Consider the following 21,236-nt stretch of genomic DNA (forward strand, 5'->3'; position numbering starts at 1 on the left):
ACTTTGGCGGCGTCCCATGTTGTAGAGTATTTAGGAGCCGGAGGCCTTAGTTTTGAAACCCCTTTCATAAACTTAATGATTAGTGGATGCTCACCCACTGAAAACCCATCTACTCGGTCACAAATTGACGACAAGGCAGAACGTGCTGAATTTAAACTAGCATAACTATAATTATTATCATACAACTCAGTAACAAAGAGTAAATAAGTATTAATATCTACTTTCCACAAATTGATATTTCTATCGGAACAAAATTTTGACCATTTCCTTAACATTGATTAGTACTGCTTATTAGTTGACGCCGCACACGATGCCAACATAATATTAATTGTATTATTTGGTAGATTTAACTTTTTAAGGGACTCGCCGATAATACTGTTCTGGCGAGATGGTGGTTCCTATTTGTATAAGGACAAAAAAGTAATGAAGGATTAGGTTGGAGATAAATAATTCTACTGGTCACTAAAGTTGTAAAAATAGGAAACCACGACTGGCTTGGCCAGTAAGGAGCCACAACAATACCTCTTGATCTTTCTTGCTTAATTTTATTCAAAACTCTAGTGATCATATTGAATGGTGGAAAAGCGTAAAAGAAGATTCCGTCCCATGAGTAAGTAAATGAATCAACCCACAAAGAAAAAGGGTCAGGTAAGAAGGAAATAAAATCTTTGCATTGATTTGTTTTGTGGGTTGCAAATAAATCAATCTCCGGAATTCCAAAGCTTTCACAGATTTGGAGAAACTGGGTTTTATCTAGCATAAAATCAGACTCATCTTTTTTGCTTCTTGATAATGCATCAGCAATGACATTGTCACGTGTGTTAATATAAGTCGCCGTCATAAAGCCTTGCCTTTCCTGACACCATTTCCAAATTTCTTTGGCAATGTTGTGACACCGCATGGACCTACAACCACCAAAACGATTTATATAAGAAAGAGCAGTCGTGTTGTCTGTCCTACACAAAATATGAAACATTTTTGTTTTCACAAAGCTACGGAGACCATGAAATATTGCGGTCAACTCTAATTCATCAATAAGCATGTGTTTCTCTGTTTCTGTCCATTGGCCCTTAGTTTCAGAAAAATTGCATTCTGCGACCCAACCTGTCAAGGACGCGTCCGTAGTTATGATGCAATCATAAATATCGGACCGAATTAACCTATTTGAGCTTGGCAGATTTATCATCCACCACTCGATTTCGCCCTTTGCCAAATTAGAGAGAACTATACTTTCACTAAAATTCCAATTATTTGCAACTAAAGCCTTAGTTTTTTCGAATTCTAAATGTCTAGTATATATTTGGCCATATTCCACGGCAGGGATTGCAGAAATTAATAAACCAACGAACTCTGCTAAATCCTGAAGTTGAATTTTAACCTGTTTGTAAATTTGATCACATTTTGCAATTAATTTGGCTCGTTTCGATGGTATCAGGCTTATTGTCATATTTGATGAATCTAAATAAAACCCTAAATACTTTACTTTGTGTTCAGGTTGTAATAATTTCATTGTTGCGTTCAAGTTGCTCATACAATCCTGGTGAGTTTTTCCACAAAGTAAACTATCATCCAAATAGGAATTACTAATGTAACCCTGTGACCTCAAATATCTGAATACTGGTCTAAGAATTTTTGTATATAAACGTGGAGCTATGCTTAAACCAAAGGCAAGGCAAGTATATTGATAAAGATTACCATTCCATCGGAACTTTAAATATTTTTGATGTTTCTTGTGAATTGGAATAGCATAATATGCGTCTTTCAAATCTATAACGCACATGAAACAATTTCGAGACAACAAAGACGAAGCACATCTAATGTCCTCCATCTTAAAATGAGGCGAATCTACAAATTCATACAGCGCTTTTAAATTAATAACGAATCTGCGCTTCCCGTCAGGCTTCGGGACGGTAAAGACATTTGAAATAAATTGGTCTGATTCTTCTTGTGACAACTGGATGGCACCAATATTTAGCATCTCGTTAATTTCAGCAGAAATAAAATCGACTTCAGTTTTTGACATTTTAGGACAAGAAGGTTCATGCGATTGTTGTGGCACCTTTGTAAATGGGATCTTGAAACCCTTAATAGCCTGAAGTACATAATTATCATTTGTAACGATCTCCCACTCATCTAAATAATATTTCAAATTCCCTGCTTGTCTTATGTTACCATTATTATTTAAACTACTAACATCTATTGTTTTCTCTATTGCTATTGTTGTGGTCGAAACTGACGGAATGAGGTCGATTGGTTGAGATGAAAAGGCCGAGATCTCTGACTGCCTTGGCCCCTGCTCTGCCCTGGCGTTCCTCTCATGGGACCTCGAGGGAACGAGCGATAATAGTTTAAAGAAGACGAGCTCCTCCCAGGGCGACCGTGTGGCTTTCCATAATGAGGCTTGAACGAGGTCATCGAGTTTCTAATTACGCCGGCAGCAGTCTTTGAGGCTTTGAGCGATTCATTCAAGTCGTTGCCGAAAAGCCATTCAGAGATTGGAATTTTGGCAGAACATATAGCAGCGTATTCCTTATTCATGAATTTCCTCACCTCTGCTCTTCTCTTGTTGCTTAGTTCTTGAAATTCGTTGCCGAGTAGATTTGCATTTTCAATTGTCATCTTAATAACTTTTGCCGTAGCCTCATTTGGTGTCGCGGATTGAGTCTTTGCGGATTCATTTGCAATATTTACGAGGCCAACAAGTGCAGTGCTGAGGGCTTGTTGATGGCTTTGAAATCGGAGATCAGAGAGTCGAGCGCTGGCAGGAAGTTGTGACCATATTTCCGGATTCATCTTGGGTACCATAGGCAGATGTCTCCCCTAGTACCTATGATCTGGGCGTACTACAATTGACTACGACAGTGATGTCGTAGCGAAGGAAAATGAAATATTAATTAAAATATGAATAAAATCAAAACGAAAATTAAAATTCCAAAATTTTACTGCAGGAATTTATAATTTTTTTCGAAAATTCGATACATCATGCCTTCATTTCTAAAGAAAGCGGGTAGGAGTTCTTTGGGGGTATAAATTTTCCAAATACTTACATAATTATGAATGAAATTTCACTTTTATTTCATTTTAATTAGTTCTTTGGGGTAGTTGGATTTTCCAGAGTTTTGTAGTAATTGCTCTTCGATTTTTGCGTTGGAGTTTGTTAAATTTCCAAAATTTTGACACAATTTTTACTCTATTTTCAAATATTCCAAATCAGTTATATTAAATTAGAAAATAAAATATTTAAATACCAAAATAACATTCCAGAATTTTTCTTGAACAACGAAAAATCAAGAAAGATTTTTAATTTTGCCCGGGGAAATTATATTTTTGTTTTGTAAATTTGAATCATTAATGAAATTTTACTTTATTTTACATATATCAAGTTTGGTCAATTTTATTTTTGAAGTTTGTACTTTTCATAATTTTAATAAAATTGTTATTTGACACCTAAATCTTACAAAAATTTAGAAATAAAATCTAGATAAAAATAAAATTAAAGAATTTTGCTTGAAATTATGTATAATTTTATCGATTTGTTAAATTATTTCAGAAAATGAAAATTTCAGAATTATAATTTTTTTTAGAAAATTCAATACAAAACGAAAATTTGCTCATTCATTTTATGACAATTATATTCATGGGTACCAGAGAAAAGTGGATAAGCCTCCTAAAGGAGACCTAAAAGGTTTAACTCCATAAGCATGCGTAAGCCACGTTGAGAGCCAATAGCAGACGATGGCGAGGTTTTCACGTTTTTTGCCCATAACCTCTCAGTTTTTTCAGCTTATTAAACAATCACAAATATACGTTTGTTTCCATTTTGGCGTCCAACCTGTACAATTGCATTTTCGACAAAGTTGAACTCCGAAAATTTAAAAAAGACATGAATAATATTTAATTTAAAAACTTTTCTGATTGGCTGTCTGGGGGTGGGAGGGGTCGAAAACCACGCCGTCCTCTGTTATTGGTCCTGGCTTCTCAACGTGGCTTATGCATTTTTAATACACTGCATCTTCTATATGAATGTATATTCAATGCAGTCAAGGAAAGAGGGTAAGATTTAGCCGAAGAAGAGCTAATTTTAGCTCCGGCTTTATTTAGCCGATCCGGAGCTAAATTTAGCTCCGAAAGGTAAATCTTGCTCCAAATCTTCCGCCAAATTTAAATTATTTAGTCTATAACTATGAATTTAAAATAACCTTCACTTTTAAGTCTTTGTAACCACGGTGGGCCAGATCACACAAAGCTGGGCCATTGGTTATTTGTTAAGTGAAACCTGCTTAATATGCCTAAATTGACAAAAGCAACCGTCAGTGCATAATAAAGGCGGTCGGTCTTTTCAAAGTCTGACCAAGCTAAGTTTAGCCGAGGATCAGCTAAATTTAGCTCTTTTTCAGAGTAAAATTGATCTTGAAGAGCTAGATTTAGCTGTCGGAGCTAAATTTAGCTCTTCTTCGGCTAAATCTTGCCCTCTTTCCTTGACTGCAATGCATGGGTACAATCTATCTTTCAACTACATTAAATTGCAAAATTTTGAGAGAATTTTTATGCGACATCGAAATCTTACAGATTAAAAAAAAATAATCAAAATAAAAACAAAAAATTTAAATTCACTATTTTTTTTGCAGCAAATTATATTTTTTTTCAGGAAATTTAATACGCGATGTAATCATTTGCAAACAGGTTGCAAAAGTCTTGACGGCATACCTGTTCACTTTCATTCATTCGTCCGATTATGAGAGTAGAAATTGTGGTGGAAATTTTGCAAATTTTTGTGAAATTATGAATTGATGAAATTTTACTTTATTTGCTTACCACCTTCTTTTTTGAGGTTGATAAACGTCATAGAAAATTTATTGATTTATTAAACCAGGAACTAAAGTCAAACTAGGTTTTGATTTTTGGTTTGATTTTTGTTTTGATATTTTTATAAGAAAACTAATGAAATTTTAATTTCTTTTATCGAGTTTGGTCAGATATTTCATTTTACGTTTGAAGTTGGTGAGTTTTATAATTTTGACCGAATTGACATTCGGCATCCAAAAACGTTATAATTTTTATTAAATTATGAAATAAAATCGAACCAAAAATAAAATTTTGTAATTTTGAAAGAATAATTTTCTGGTATTGCTGAGAGCTTTGTGGAGATATTTTAGAATTTCTAAAATTATGAATCAATTACTTTTTATCTGCATTTGAATTGAATCTTTAGAGTTTACGAATAATACAAAATTTTGACAGAATTGTTATTCGGTTTCGAAATCTTACTTATTTATTCAATTATGAAATAAAATTAAAACAAATTTTGAATTTTACTGAATGAAATTATAATTTTTTAAGAAAACTCAACACATGATGTCGTCATTTACAAAAAAATCGAAAATCAGGCGACCTTTTTGTGTGTGGAAATTTTCCAAATGTTTCTAAAACTAATACTTTATAAAATTTTACTTCATTCGACCGATTCAGTCCAGTTTTATCTGTAAAGCTGATTAAAATATAAAATGTTCACCCAATTTTTATTCGATTTCCAAATTTTACAGATTTATGAAACTATGAACTAAATTCAAATCAAATTTTGATTCTCGTTCGATAAAGTTTTTAGGCATTTTTTAGAAAATTCATGAAATTTTACTTTATTTTATCGATCTGGCTGATCAGATGGACATTATCTTTGAAGGTCGTGGACGCTACAAAAGTTTGTTAGAATTCGTATTCGGCATCCAAATCTGGAGGACTTTTTTCTCGACATCCGGCGACAGTTTTATGTATTAATTTATGAAATGAAATAAAACAAAAATCAAATTCCAGAATTTTGCTGTGGGAAATTAGCTTCATAAATGTTCGCTTTCATTCATTTGACTGATTATGATGGTGAAAGAAATAAAAAGAGGAGAAAACTCACCCCCAAGGCTGGCAAATTTTTCATTTACCAAATTTTCTGCACATTTCGCCCGCTGTGGATGCAAATATCTCCGCCAAACTTGAGCATTCGTAGATAGTTCTATTTGTAAATTTGATACTAATATACTTGTGATCGATTGACGCTAGTTTGGTCCAAATCTGTGAGCATACGTTGGGAGACCTCCATTGTCACTTGGATACCCGCAAAAACCCCTGGGCAGTGTTTTAAATTTTACCACTTCGGTTGATTTTTACCATCACAGTGGTAAAAAGTGGTAAAATGGTAAAAAGTGGTATAAACTGGTAAAAAGTGGTAAAAACTCAGGATAGGTTGATTTATGCTGTGGGAAACTCAAATTACTTAAATGATATTTTTAATCAGTAGTAGATAAGAAATAATTTAGTATAATGGGCCTCCTCAGACAGTTCTCAAAAATTTCGCTTGTTTCGCTTGGTTAGAAATTTCGCCTGTATTAGCGAAGGTGCATCATCACCGTCACTCGAACAACCAATCAGAGCTCGCCATTATAAGCGAGCAAAAATCGGGGGAAGCGAGGCTCCAGAGTAGAGTTAGTGTCGCTTATTCTTCAGCTAGTTGCCAGATGTTTTTCTTGTTGTTATAAATTAATTCTACAATTTGTTAAAGTAAATTAGTGTTCAACAATAATAACAAATATGCCACCTAAACAAGCAAAGACGAAGAGCACTAAGCAAGCCAGCAAGAAAACCACTCCCACTGAAACCCAATCTCGACGGGAATGGACGGAACGAGAGAAAAAAGTAATTCTGAATTATTTACTGCAAACTATACAGTCAGGATTGTCAATTGAGGTAAGGAATTTACTATTTTGTGAAATTATTAAATTACTGGTACAATTTACTTATCTACTAAACAATTTGATTCATTTTTAGAAGCCAACTGCTTCTATTTACTATGGACGGCTGCAGATTCAAACTTCTGAATTCGAAAACGTAACTCCTACGCAAATTAAAAATGTTGTTAAAAACTTAAAGAAATCTTATGACGCGATCATAAACTGGAGGAATCAAACCGGAGAGGGGATCGTAGATAAGGAGTATGTAAGAGGTGAGTGCTTCTTAAGTACATGATTAAATTGATACATATTTCATACACAAATATTACTTATGCATGGATAATATGAATATTAATAAATATTGCAGATTATATTTTGAAAAAGTGTCCACTTTTTGACATTTTGGACGAGATTTACGGGACAAGGGCGAGTGTGAATCCACCATTCATTCACGAAACGCAAGGCGAATACGACGACGAACAACAGGACGGTGCAGCCGCCGAACCATCTGACCCTTTAGGAAATGACAAGGATGAGTTGTTAGACATCACGGAGTATGGTATTACACATTCAGAAATCGAGGTGGAAATAGGAACGGAAAACAATACTTTAGACGAAGTCGGGACCGCTCCCAGTGTCCAAAAATCAGGAACGTTCGACTCCGTCAATCGGAAGAGAAAACCTCCGGTCATGACGAGCATGGGATTGATGGCAGAAGCATCAAAGCAGCGATCTGACCTTGCAGTTCATCGTTTACAATTTGAAAAGGAAACTTTCGATCGCAAGGAGAAAATGGATATGCAAGCCCTGGACCTTCAGAAAGAAGACTTTTTGTTGAAAAAAGAAATTGAACTCGGTAAATTAGATATTGAGAGACAAAAAAACCAGACTTTTCATGAAGTCGAAATGAAAAAGATGGCTTTGGAGGAACAAAGATTGAAGAACGAAGAGCGTAAACTTAAACTAGAACTCGCAAAATATGCTTCATAAATATTTGGCAATAATTTGTGACAAATAAAAAATCTAGTAATTGACAAACTGATGTGCTTTCTAGATTAAGAATTATCGTATATTTATTAATTATGAAATGATATTTATCGGCTCTGAACATAATTAAATATTTCATCCCGTTTTTCAATAGCTGACGGTCGGAGGTTCCCATTTCGGGGATTGACCTGATCATTCTCATCACCTAGCATTTCGTCTGTGACCGGATATTCGTCAAGAGACTCCAAAATGATGTTGTATAGCACGCAACAAGCTGTAATCCATTGTACAGCATATTGATGGCCATCTTGAAAGTTAATTTGCATCCTTAGCTCCTTCAGACTCGTGAAAATTTCTTTTAGACCCCCATACACTTGTTCAATTTTGACACGGAAGTTGCAAAACACTTTGTTGAACTTATCTGCATTGTAATAAGTAAATATTAATTTTACAATCGAAACCGATTAGTAGTACTACTGAGATGCACCTCTTTCTTTTTGTGTTCCAATAACTGCATTAGTCCGAAGCGTGGTAATCAAGTACGGCTGAAGTTTGTAGGCTGAATCGCCGGCTATCCATTGCCCTAGGTTAAAATAATTTTCAGGGTGTTTCGCAATATCACAATTTGCAAACACTCGCGCATCGTGTACTGATCCTGGGTATCCAACTAAAATATGTCTCAATCGCAACTCTGCAAAAATCGAAATACCAGAATATATGTACAACATTTGATAAAAATAGGCAATGGTTAAAGTATAATATGCACACCTGCGTCACAAATCCCTTGTAGGTGAATGGAATATCTCATTTTACGTGAAAAATAAGACTGGGGATCGTTGATGGGAGCTTCCTCTAAATTAATGTGGGAGCCGTCAACAATTCCGATACAGCCTGGAAGCTGGGGGCATAATTCAGCCAATTTCTCGCGTTCAGTTTCATCAGGCCAGTAAATCCATTCTTTTTCAACTGATACGATAGCCTGAAAGATTTAAAACACCTCTTAATATAAAAACCCTTTAACATACACTTTATTGTAAGCATGATAATTATATAATTTTCATATTTACCTTTATTACTCTCTTGGTGATAGCATCAACTGTTCCATTACCAATTCCAAATTTTTGAGCCAGTTTCGAATAAGACGCCCCAGTACCGTTCACCCCGAATCGAAATAGTGCGACGGCTAATTGGATTGCAATTGGAAATTGTTTCCCTGGTCCGATGTTTGAAAATCCTTCGTAGGGAGAAATTATGTTTAATATTCTACCAAAGTCTGTCCTTGACACTCTTAAATTTTCCTTGAACTCTCTTTCGGCATAATTTGGCAAGACACTAAAAATCCACTCTTTAGATTTTGGAGTTTTAATGGTTCGAGAAGTCGCATATCGAATGCACAACACTGCACTTAAATCGTTCTCAAAGTTTTCAATAATGTCGTCAATTTCCTCTTCTTCAGTTTCCATCGCCAGGATTGCGTTGCAAGCAAGGGCCTCGATAAGGTGTGTTTTAGCGGACTTTTGCGACATCGTAGTTAGAATATAAATTAAAACAAATTAAATATTTAACTTAAACTACTAAAACTTACTCAAATTTGGGATTCACTAAATCACAGGGGTTTTAAAATTCGCGCACAGTCTCATTTTTGGAGCAAATTCACAAGCGACTTATTAAGCGAAAAGTGTTCAGTCAGATTTGCCTCGCTTGTTCGCTTAATGCAGCGAAATTTTTAACCAAGCGAAGCAAGCGAAATTTTTGAGAACTGTCTGAGGAGCCCCAATATTAATCTAATATCTCAAAATCTTATAAAAACCCTGGAAATACCCCGGAAAACCCTATTTAATATTACGTAAAAGAGGGGTTTTTCCGAGGTTTGATCGTTGCAAAAACCCGCAAAAACCTCAATAACCCCAAAAATAACAAAAACACCAGGAACCCAAAAATACCAAAAAAAAACATCAAAACCCCCAAAAAATACCAAAAAACACCAAAAACATTTCCAACCCACAGAAACCCAGGGTGACGAACCCTGATTCTAAGTTTATGCAGTATGAGGATATGAATGCAAGAAAAGGTTAAAAAATGCTTTCCTTGTCTATTCTTAGCACAACCCTGTTTCTTAGAAAGAGAAATCTCTGCCACATTAAAAGAAGTGTGGACTTGTAAAATTCTCCAGTTTCACAGCTCAAGTCAGCAAGACAACTTGTCCCCTCAGTTCAACTCATTTCATAGTGATTCTCGGATATTCTTGACTATTCGACGCCATGGCTGGCAAATTAGGTAAGACAGTCTGAATTTGTTTGTACTTCCATCTCCTTCGATCATTTCCAGTTATTTCCGCAACCTTTTAGTTTTCATAACGTCCCCTTGATGGGTGAATTGAATTCTAATAAATATCTGGAAATTATTCAAGACATAATTTCTTACATAAATACTAACTATTTCTTCTGTTAGACACCCCCATCTCAGAAACTCCAGCTCCTGCCGAACAAATCAATCAGGAAGATAATGAAGCATCACCACTACAAAGGATGTCAGCTAGGGTGGCGGCACGCCGACGACAAGAACCAAGGCCATCGACATCTTTCAACGATATCGCCACTCCCAGGGAGGAGTACAATCTAAATAACTTGGGATTTGAAGACTATATAGTCACCCTCCGTCTCCTCACGGACGGAGTACCATACGCACTAGATCGTCCACACGAAAAACATCGAGAAGTCACGGAACGTCTCCGAATAATGGTGAGTATGACGAAATTTGAAATTTTACTTTCCCTTATAAATTTTAGATTCCCATCAATACGTGCAAAATTATTAGGCTGTTTTTTTGCCTTTTTGAATTTCTGTCCGATCTTGTAATGATTAATATATGGAAAACTTAAATTACACTGGTCCGTCAGTTTTTGAATTTTAAACCGCGTCTCCAGAGGGTGTGGTCATTGGCCACTGTTTTCACTTAAATCTTAACAAGGAACGCCGTTTACGTGATTATTGCCTTCTTTTCAGTCATTCCGAGTAAAAAGTGTTATTAAAATTCAACCCTCATCTTGTCAATATCGCGAGAGAACGTTAAAACTCAGATTTCCATCCCGTCTATATTTTACAGCATTTCAAAGAATGAAATGAAATTAATAGCCAACAGCAATGGTAAACAGTCAGTTTGACGGATTCTACATGGCACACGAAACGACTTGGAAAAATCCCATTGCTTTTCAAAACTCTGAACTGAAGAGCCCCATATCCATTACATTACATACGTCCATTAACCAACGTCGTTGGTTTTCGTCTAATTGACCAATTTTGGGCACTGTACAACAGGAAATATTCACAGCTTAATGATAAAGTTGATGCATACATTAAGAAAATTTTTGGTTTCGGTGGGAGAAAATTACTAATGAAGCCTTCCCAAAAAGCGCTCATGAGTCATGACGGCGTTGAAATGATATAGCAAATTAAATTTTGATCGGAAGCGTATGATGTTTTGAGGGTAATCAACATCTAGATATATTTGTGATATTATGAAAAAAAATTGCATTTCCAAATTAATTTTTTGACCACTTTTACTCCATACATATCGTAGTCTACTACATAATATTTTCTTATTACTCTATGTGATATATATGTAGAAACTTGCCGTGGCAAAAATAAACGTCACCCAACACTAGTTTGCTTATACTTTAGGAGCATGTCCTATTTTCTTTCACTTACCGGAACTTTGTGATTTATAAAATTTTTCATCTTTTTTATGTATCTTACAGGTGACCAACTTGGGGATTAAGTGGAATAATATGCCGCCATGGGTGCGAGTCTACCGAAACGGCGATGTCATAAGGGCTGCAAGAATGTTTCATTTGGGTTTTATAAAGAACAAGAAGACGTCTGGCGCTGATGGGGATGGGGGGTTAGCGGAGGTCACATAAACGACGCCACCCCCCGCGAAACGCACCCGTTCCAATCCCCCTTCATCGGATTCTACCTCTTCCAACTAGAAATTAGGGACAACGGCAAATCTGGAAGAAAAAAATGGACAATGTGGCAACTGGTTGGTTTTCTTTAGCTTCATTAGCAATTTTTAATCCATCTTAGAGAAAAACACAAAAAAAAGTTATCCTGATATTAATTTACTTTAGGGTTGCTTATACTGCCTGAAATATATTATTTTCTACATAAAACTTTGAAAAGTTTGCACATTTTAAAATAAGTTTTTTACAATGCAATAATTTTTTGTACGGGAATACAAACAATTAATAATTATGTAATTGTATTTTTATATTTATGTATACTAGCCTATAAGCCCGTCTTGTAGACGGGCGGATTTCTAAACTTCTTCATTAGATTTAATCACATAATTCTAATGTATGTAATAGACTGAGTTCACGATAAATAATTATGTGCAATTGTTCATTTCGCACGAACAGGATCAGTGTGCAAAATATTCATTATGCACTATACTTATAAGCGCATTTGTTTATACATATTTTCTGTTTTTCATTAGTCCATTTTTCTGATTTCAACATAGTATAAGATTTACAGAAAGAATTTAAATTAAGAATTTAAAAAATATTGTTACCATTTGGTTACAAATTACTCATTTCGCTCCATATTTCGTACCCTCCATAGATTTTTTAAAATGTAAGAACCGCCTGGAAAGTTAAGTCCAGCAATATCTCGTACATCTGTACCTTAGTTGGAATCGCGACATGAACAAATTTAATTCCCCCAACCCCCACCGGTACAACGATGGGGCGTAAAGATCTCAGCATTTTCATCTGTTCCTTTCGCGCCTCTATTATATTGCCCCGAAATGAAAACGCGTTTTTAAATTTTGTCAAAAGATTCCCTGAAAGTTTCGGATATAACACGGCCATGTCCCACACTGTCTGAAGTACGGTCAATCCAGTAACCTCGGCAACAATAAATCCCACCAGTATCACGGGCAATATGAGACTATGCATTTTTACCACGGCATAATTACATAGAACGATATAAAGTCCGAGAGATGTCGTTGCGACGAGTGCTATTTTTTGGGCAAGGTCAGCTCCAACGCCAAATAATAGTTGGGCGACGCGATACCTTGAAATATGGATGCGATTGATCCCGCGGTCCGTAGATGTTTTAAGTAACGCCATAATTGAAAATATTATAGATGAGAGTGTCATCAGCTGGATTATTGCGAGCACTATGGAGTACAAGATGAGACGCTCGAGCTCATAGGCGGCAAGATTTGCGATGATGAAACGGTACAAGGTTTCGATCAGAGTGTACAAAAAGTTATTGCCAGACCAAGGGGGGATGATAGGTTTGCGGATTATGAAGACTGGAGGGTCATACTCGAGTAAGATTAAGATAAAGACGGCCACCGGGGTGAACAAGAATCCCACCAGGGTGTCAACTTTGAGAAGGTTAATCACCCAGTTTGATCCGGGAAATAGACGCGGCAAGATTTTGAACTTCTTACGCAGTTCTAGAAATTAAAAGTTTACAGTCCATATAAGTACTTAAAATTTGTTATTTTTCACTGATTAACCACGAGGTCGGTCTAAACTTGTTACAAAGATGTTGTTAAATCTTAAATTCAAATAAATTCAAAGTTTTCACTGCTTGGCTAAGAAATTGATACTTAATGGAACAAAGATGAATTTAGTAGAATTTATTATTTCCATTTTTGCAAAAAATTCTGTAACTGGACCTCGTGTAACTTCATGATAATTGAAATGGGGCATCTAAAAATCTTTTAAACATTAAAGGGTATACCTACCTATGTATATACAATATTCTGTAGGAAGTCGCGTAATTCGCGAACGAAATTTGTTCAGCTGATCTTATTGGTACTCCTTTTCAATTTATTGAAAAATTAGAGGTTTACTATTTGTTTATTTTCAGTTAAGCCGGGATAAAAGGGGACTACATCCCGGACGACGTTTACCTGGACTGTCTCAAGGTTCATGAGCAGAGAGTTCGTTCATAATTCATTTTTCCCTTGCGTAATCTACTACAGATTGCACCAGACTTTTGAGCCAATAAAACCTAATTTTTGTAATATTTTTTTATATAATCTGGGAATCTCAGATTATATGTATAATATAATATCATTGGGGCATCTCAGAGTGAGATGCCCCAATATTTGTGTATGTACCTTGTTTCAGCTTTCGTTCATAGTCCACCATCTCTTTGCAAGAATAGATAACCAAGTCCCTGTTTTTAACCACGGTCTCATGGTACACGACCCCTTCACAGATTGCAATGACCAACATCCCGAACCACAACAGGATTCGGATATCCATCCAATACTGATTTCCCACACCTTCTCCCCGGACTATCAAAATTGCCCAGGAAATACAGAAAATTATAGAAAACAAGATGACCAGTACACAAATTGACCACGACTTGTCAAAAGGACGCTGCACTTTGATCAAGTAGACCGAACCTTTTCGAAATTCGAGGTCAAGTGGGAAACGGTAAATACAATTTGTGAGATAGGTTTTCTGAAAAAGTTTAAAAAATTCGAGATGTTCAGAATTCATTGCTGCAAATGGGTTACATTGGTATGTCTATCAAACAGGGGTCAAACATGGGTAAACTAAAGTACCTAAATAGGATTGATTTATTGTCCAGAATCCTAATTTTACTTTATAGTGGTTGGATGAAAATTTCATAAATGATTACAGAGTGGTCATACATAACTATGGGGTAATTTTGTCAGCCAATTTTTATTAATTTCTATTACTTGGAGAAAATGGCATGTATGGAATTTTTTTTACAATTGGAAATCTTAACATACAAGTTGTAATGGGTTTCATGCAATGCGTAATATAATTATAGGGTAGGATTAGATACAAAAATTTTGCAATGGGTTAAGCTTAAAAGGACCACGGTGTATAATCGGAAATGGTAATAAGTATGATGATTATTTTAAGGAGTAATTGATACTTACATATATTTGTGAATTAAAAGTTGGTAAATACAGCTTATCCCATCACAATGCACACATGTGAACTACATATGTACTAATATGAAGCTACTGATACTTACTCGTTTTAATTCATTTCATTGCCTGTCAAAATATTTGGATTGTTGTTCATTATGTATTTGTTTATATTTTTGGTTGCCTATTTATTTATGATATGAAAACTTGTACTTACTTGTATAATTTGCGGATATCAAGTTTGCATAAATGTCTGCGAATACTACGTACATACATGTTGCTTAGAAACCATTCTTACATATATGTCTTATATCATTATGTGTGTCTCTTGGATTATAAATAAAATTTTTTAGCAATGAATAAGACGAGCACATCGGGATAAATTATCATACTTTAATTATAATAATTGGAGTAAATTAAGTACGTGACGGCTACGGTTTAACATCGCAAAGGTATATGTATATTTATTACAATTTATGGTATAAAGTTAAAAGTGAGCAACTTAGCAGGAAGGATTCTAACAGGTATTTAACGCATTAAAAAGTCTTTGTAAATAATAACAATGGTAATTGTGTACTATAGTTATTTTGAATGCATTTGTGATAAAAGTCTTGTAATTTGAATAAGCAATTTTCAGTTTAAGTTCTTTTCAACCCTTCTTACAGCTCTAAGGTAGTATTTAAGAAGGTCATAAAAACGGGAGATCTTGGTGAGGATTGGCACAGTTACAATATTAAATACATTTTTACTGTATGTAGAAGGTTTGTATCACCGCTCCAGTTGTAGAGCTTGACTAATGGTACCAAGCATAGCAAAACAGTCATATTTAAATTGGCATTATGTCGTCAATTTAACTCCGATGTTCAAAATTCTTGAAAGATTGGGCGCACAACTACATTGTGTATCATAAAATAAGCTCGATCCAATACATGCACATAGTCGACCGGAGGTACATAGGTCAACAGTCAATTTGAAGGTTTAGAATCGATTCTCAAACCGCTAAATGTAAATATATGTATTGTTTATACGTTTTACCTAAAATGACAGGAGCTATTGTAGTTGCCTGCACAATTGCTCTCTTCCAAAATTTTGATAGGTGTAGTCATTTAGGTTGTAGAATACGGTCAAAGGATTTCTTGGCTTAGTCGTAACAATGAGTCATAGTTTAGCTTATTTCAGTAGGGCTTACTAGTACATACATAGATTGAGTACTCATGACCTCAATTTCCCCGCATAAAGATAATTAAATATTTAATATCGCTATGTAATGTGTGGATGCTCATTAGCATTCAGCTATACATAAATTTAAATGCACTTTACAATGGTCACTTTCCCACAACTATTTCTCGTGATTTATCAACTGACCGCATATAAGACAAAACTCGGGCAGCACTCCATCTCTTGGTCGTTTCTTTTTCAAGCATTTTCCTCACTACCTTTTGAAGCTCTACACTACTTCTGCACATAATACCGTCTATCAATTTTCTTCTGCCAGGTTCATCAAATTTTATCAAATCACTAAACACTTTGGACCTCATAAACGTGTTCCCGTTCAATTGTGCTAATTCTAAACAACACAACCCAAAACTATAGACATCCGATTTAGTGTTATATGCCGATCCTCGCATCCGCTCTGGACTACGATAGATCTTTGTCCCTGCTTGACTACCGTGATACCCTTCTCCATCCATGGCTAGTAGGGCTAATCCAAAATCCGCAATTTTCCATACAATCGAATTCTTCGAAAATTTAAACTGCCCTAAAATATTCGCAGGCTTCAAATCTCTATGATTTACCCCTTTTGAATGAATATACTCCAGCCCTGTGCACAGTTGTCGTATAATGTCCCAAACAATTTTGTCTATATTTGTATAACAATTGACACCAGCACGAATTATTCTAATCAATTTGCTAATATATTCTTCAAGACTTATATCACAATATTCCATTTTCAGGAACATATGACTCCGCGAGAAAGATTCAGTGCTATTGGCGGAGTTTGTTGCATTAGAAACCAATTGTGAAATATAGGCTTCCAAGTTATGTCTGTCGACCAGACTACCGCGATCTGTTTCCACCCAGCAGTTATGAAATTTGACAACGTGTTCCGAATGTAATTCGCTCAGTACGTCAATCTCGTTAAGAAGTTTATTTATACGTGCATAACTGTCCGGAAGGGTTTTGTAATTTATTGTTTTAAGAATGTCTACACACTTTATAGCGTAACCTATTTTGTTACACGCTTCGTTGACATCAATCGCTTTTATGACAACGCCAAATGAGCCGCGCGCAATTTCTCCAAGGCCAATCAAAGAGCGAAATGTGCACCAGGGAGTGAAACATCGTTTTAGTTTCGTTCGGAGTTCGTTTAGATCAACTGAAATTAGCGTGAAATATATTTTTTTTTGATTAGGGACGTTGCACAACATTGCTGTTTTGTAAGACAAAAATATTGTATACCTTCAAGTTCAAATTGTTGTGGTTTTCTTCTTGTGTTGATCAGTGTGCGAATAAATACTATAAGGATTACCAAACTGATGATCAAAATTGGGACCAAAATCAACCAATTGTTAAATTCTTCAATCAAGATTGTTGGTTCCTCTGTAGTTGTTTCACCTAAATTTTGGCCTTATTAATTAGAATTTTACAAAAAGATAAACAAAATTTAACTACAAAATTCCGTCGGACTAATTCCGAAAGGAAATAAGTGCAGTGCAGTTAATGGCTAATTCCGAAAACAATAAGTTCAGGCTTCTTACATGTCATTCTTGTGTACTTATTCCCTTTCGAAACTAAGCATGCGCTGCACTTATTCCCTTTCGGAATTAAGCATCGACTGCACTTATTCCCTTTCGAAATTAGGCATGCGCTGCACCTATTCCCTTTTGGAATTAAGCATCGACTGCACTTATTCCCTTTCGGAATTAAGCATTGACTGCACTTATTCCCTTTCGGAATTAGTCCAACAATTCCTATTTGCTGTCACCTATAATTGCACATTACTTTACCTGGCGCATCCGTATTACTCACATCTGTAGTGGTTTCCACAATTGCTGGGCAAGAAAAATTTGTGGGGCCGTCATCGTATAATGGATCCGAAATTAGTTTGCAGTCACAAAAGCAGTAATACACAGTCAAAACTGGGTTGACCTGTGCATACAAGTTGTGTGTGTTACATTGTCTACAGACGAATACGAGATCATGCAAATCAATTTCATGGTAAGTAGGATATATTACGAAGCTTTATTTATGACAAATCGATTTTGGAACTGATCCGAGGACAGGATTGCCTACGAAATTCAAATTTATCTCCCAGTTGCAAGGTTATGATTTAAGTAGACAACAAAATAAAATTTAAATTTGACACCATTATTTCTACCGTCCAGTTTCAAAATCTTTACCACCAAGTAGCAATCAAACTATTACATAATTTGTCAAAATATTATTTAGAGTGTACATATTTCATTACCTTAATGCTAGATACGGATTTTTTAAAAAACGTTCTCCCAGAACTTTTATGACCCTCTGATCTGTATATTGCGACAAGTGTGCATCCCTTTCTAACCCTGATGGATTTTAATTTCCTCGAAAATTCGGGCGTTAATTGTTGTGACTTTCCAAATGTAATTGAGACTCGTGCAGAATTACAGTCCCTGCAGCCGTCCTCAAAATATAAGGTTCCACATACTCGTGGATTGTTAATTGGTCTGTTGTCACATCCTGGGGATTTCGTTTCACACAGAGAGCCTCCAAGTGACTCACATTCACAATTTGTTTCGCCAATTAAGTAGTTTTTCTATAAAAAACATGAGTTCTATTATTTACTTCGCTAGTAATGTAATATTAAAAAAACTAGTAAACCAGTAATTTAATTTGTTAGTTCTTTTAGTTTAAAATTCATTAAATTAAAGATGTAATTAATCTACCAATCACAAAATACATACACAATTTAAACATATATGTTTAAATTGTATACAATTACAACGCAAAAAGTTTTACTAGTTATCAATTTGTAACTGAATATTAGAAGTCGGCCACAATTTACCATTAAGAATTAAAAATGCATGTACCGTTTTAGAATTATTAAATATTATTTGTCATAAATTTACTTCCGTTGTTAAACAGTATCACTATACTACACTCTTAACAAAATCAGTAAACACGGTATTGATATGTGACTCTACCGCGTTGGTATTGATTTGTGCAAAATCAGTATTAGATTAGTACTGCGTGGTTATAAATCTAATACCAGTAAGTGTTGAAATTGTTACCGACACATACTTACTATTTAAATACCAAAATGGTATTAGCATTCAATACCAACCTGGTAGAGTCAGATATCAATACCGGTTCGTTTTTTCAATACCCAGTTATTTAGCGTGTATCAATAAAATTCAATTCCATCAATACTTATTTTGATAATTTTATGATATTACTTTACTTAAAAAACAGTACCTGTTCCTTGGATAAATTATTTTCTCCGTTAATCAACTGGGTACATTTCATACCGAAAGAGCCATCCCACCCACAGACGGTAGAATTACAAGATTTATTCCAGATTTTGACCCTTGTGTGCTTTATCTTTGCTTCGAATTCGTCGTACAAAGTTGGGTTACACTCTTTCCCTTCATAAATATCAAGAAGGGATGATTCTTCTCCTTCTAAACTATTTTGTAAAATTAACGAGGCACACTTTATCCTATCGATTTTCAAATTATACGACTTGGCGAATGGGGTTAAAATACTTTTGAATAAAAAAAAGTTTATATACAGGAATATTTTCATTTTTCAAAAAAAGCAATTTGAAATCTGGATGGTCCATTCAATGTAAATATGTAATCTACCAGTGTGCAAAACTTTCTTATGAATTAAGAAGGTAGTGTGGATTCTGCAACGATGGTGAATTATAAAAAGGCGAAGGATAAAGTTGTAATTAAAAATTCAGTCAGCATCTCTAGTGATGGTTGTATCCTATTGCTTCGACTTATATAAGAGACAATCAACCCCCAAGGCGCAACATGCCCATCCAACCATCCGACAGTGAAAACAATGCATTGGTTAAACTAAACCAACAACACAAATGCCCTCCCTACATATAATAATGATACTCATGAGTTAGCTTTGTTCGTCCACTTGTGAGAGCATTCTTTTTAGCCTGACACAAGGCTTATGTACTGGCGTTGTCCGTCCGTCTGTCTGTCTGTATTTCGATAGCTCTCTTTAAACTTATTCGATCGACTTGAAATTTTTACCATTTGCATATTGGCAAAGTTAGGAATCAAGTTCGAAGATGAGCCAAATCGGTCCCGTGGTTGACCTGTTGGGGTCATATTAGTGGTGTGGGTCAATGGTGCAGAAAATACAAAATAGTCGTAGAAGGCTGAAATTTGGCATGAAGGTAGTTAATGACTTGTTAGTGAAAGAATATGAAGTGATATTAGAAAAATTTTCATCTGTAGGGACCCTAGTGGGTGACCCATACCGATTTCCTAAAATCTTCCAACCGAGCTGAATTTTCGCAAGGACGTCGCTGGTGACGACTGATGAGAGAATTTCACTTTAAATTATAAAATTTTACAGTTTGAGGGCCCCTAAGAGAGGACCCATACCGATTTCATAAAATCGTCCAATTGAGCTGCAATTCGCCATGACAGTTTCAATGAAGTTGTAAGCTAGTGATATGATTTCAAACTACTTAATTTTTCAGTCGTTGCATAAAAATCCCTGGGTCGGGCTCCGCAAAGCTGTACTGATAGGTTTTATAAAGGTGGTTTACTCGCAAGTATTTAGTGATACCTATACTAAATATAAAATCTGATAGAGATAGCATACTTAATAAGAATACTAAGTATATTACTAATAAGAATAAAGGAATGAGAATAATAATAGTAATATGTAAGAATATTGGGTGCATTATTGCTCATAAGTTCTTTATATCCATTCAATGTATCAATCCACTGTCTCCTCAGCACATCTTACACTACACCTCAACTTCGATGGTTGGAATGACTTGCCTGAATGGAATTTGGGTTTCTAACGTCATGCAAGCAGTGAGATTAACATATCTAAAATTATCTTAGCATAGAACAAAATGCGGAGTTATATGCTTGCTCTCTGCGAGCTTTAAGATAATTTAGTTGACGTAATATTCTGAATGAATCATTTCTTGAAATTAACCAATCATAGCTTAAAAGAGAAAAGAAAGAGGATGGAACAAATAATCGCGTTGGTTGCAAGCGGCAAATGGGGTGGAAAGTTGTCCCTTGGTCAGCCTCATCATCATCATATTTTTTATCCTCCGTCGCCAAACGTTCTGTTGCTGAATTACAGTAAGTAAATCTGCCACCTTTCTACGAAGTAGACGTACAACAATGCTTTGAGTGATCAACACATTCAAGGACACTCACATTATCTATGTATACCCAACACCTGGCCCCATCGTTGTAAACAAGAGGTGATGAGAGTTCATGAGATGAGTCTACTTACACAATCTCGCTTGGATTGTGTAAGATTTTCAGCTCTGAAAATTTCTAGATTTCAATAGGAGGAAACAGCGCGTATATTTTTGCTGTATATATTATTGACTATTGAATTGCTTATGAAAAC

At 35.3% G+C, this 21,236-nt stretch overlaps 3 protein-coding genes across 3 annotated transcripts; 1 reads left to right on the top strand and 2 right to left on the bottom strand.

Annotated features, from left to right (window-relative positions):
* Positions 1-7,813: 7,813 nt before the first annotated feature.
* LOC110856096 (protein ANTAGONIST OF LIKE HETEROCHROMATIN PROTEIN 1) lies at positions 7,814-9,232 on the bottom strand. Its single transcript, XM_022104539.1, has 4 exons — positions 8,774-9,232; positions 8,475-8,685; positions 8,194-8,397; positions 7,814-8,127 (listed from the first exon to the last, which is right to left on the bottom strand). Exons 1-4 carry the CDS (start codon positions 9,230-9,232, stop codon positions 7,814-7,816), a joined length of 1,188 nt encoding a protein of 395 aa, XP_021960231.1.
* Positions 9,233-9,833: 601 nt separating this feature from the next.
* LOC118437570 lies at positions 9,834-12,066 on the top strand. Its single transcript, XM_035856708.1, has 3 exons — positions 9,834-9,983; positions 10,158-10,447; positions 11,464-12,066. The coding sequence occupies exons 1-3, from the start codon at positions 9,968-9,970 to the stop codon at positions 11,623-11,625; spliced, it is 468 nt and encodes a 155-aa protein (XP_035712601.1). The 5' UTR covers positions 9,834-9,967; the 3' UTR covers positions 11,626-12,066.
* A 2,551-nt stretch (positions 12,067-14,617) lies between these two features.
* LOC110856097 lies at positions 14,618-19,605 on the bottom strand. Its single transcript, XM_035856718.1, has 5 exons — positions 19,086-19,605; positions 18,100-18,426; positions 17,639-17,780; positions 17,091-17,246; positions 14,618-17,007 (listed from the first exon to the last, which is right to left on the bottom strand). The coding sequence occupies exons 1-5, from the start codon at positions 19,413-19,415 to the stop codon at positions 15,956-15,958; spliced, it is 2,007 nt and encodes a 668-aa protein (XP_035712611.1). The 5' UTR covers positions 19,416-19,605; the 3' UTR covers positions 14,618-15,955.
* Positions 19,606-21,236: the final 1,631 nt, after the last annotated feature.

The sequence above is a fragment of the Folsomia candida genome, unplaced genomic scaffold (assembly GCF_002217175.1).
Source record: "Folsomia candida strain VU population unplaced genomic scaffold, ASM221717v1 Fcan01_Sc014, whole genome shotgun sequence".
Classification (NCBI taxonomy): domain Eukaryota; kingdom Metazoa; phylum Arthropoda; class Collembola; order Entomobryomorpha; family Isotomidae; genus Folsomia; species Folsomia candida.

Excerpts from the sequence above, each read along its gene's own strand:
- LOC110856096 (XM_022104539.1), bottom strand. The coding sequence starts at position 9,232 with ATGTCGCAAAAGTCCGCTAAAACACACCTTATCGAGGCCCTTGCTTGC. Across the intron at positions 8,398-8,474 it reads ACAAGGGATTTGTGACGCAG|AGTTGCGATTGAGACATATT; the intron begins GTGTGCATATTA and ends CGATTTTTGCAG. Across the intron at positions 8,128-8,193 it reads TGGAACACAAAAAGAAAGAG|ATAAGTTCAACAAAGTGTTT; the intron begins GTGCATCTCAGT and ends ATTACAATGCAG.
- LOC118437570 (XM_035856708.1), top strand. Across the intron at positions 10,448-11,463 it reads CGGAACGTCTCCGAATAATG|GTGACCAACTTGGGGATTAA; the intron begins GTGAGTATGACG and ends TGTATCTTACAG.
- LOC110856097 (XM_035856718.1), bottom strand. The coding sequence starts at position 19,415 with ATGAAAATATTCCTGTATATAAACTTTTTTTTATTCAAAAGTATTTTA. Across the intron at positions 17,781-18,099 it reads AATCCGTATCTAGCATTAAG|GTCAACCCAGTTTTGACTGT; the intron begins GTAATGAAATAT and ends TTGTATGCACAG. Across the intron at positions 17,247-17,638 it reads GAGTAATACGGATGCGCCAG|GTGAAACAACTACAGAGGAA; the intron begins GTAAAGTAATGT and ends GCCAAAATTTAG.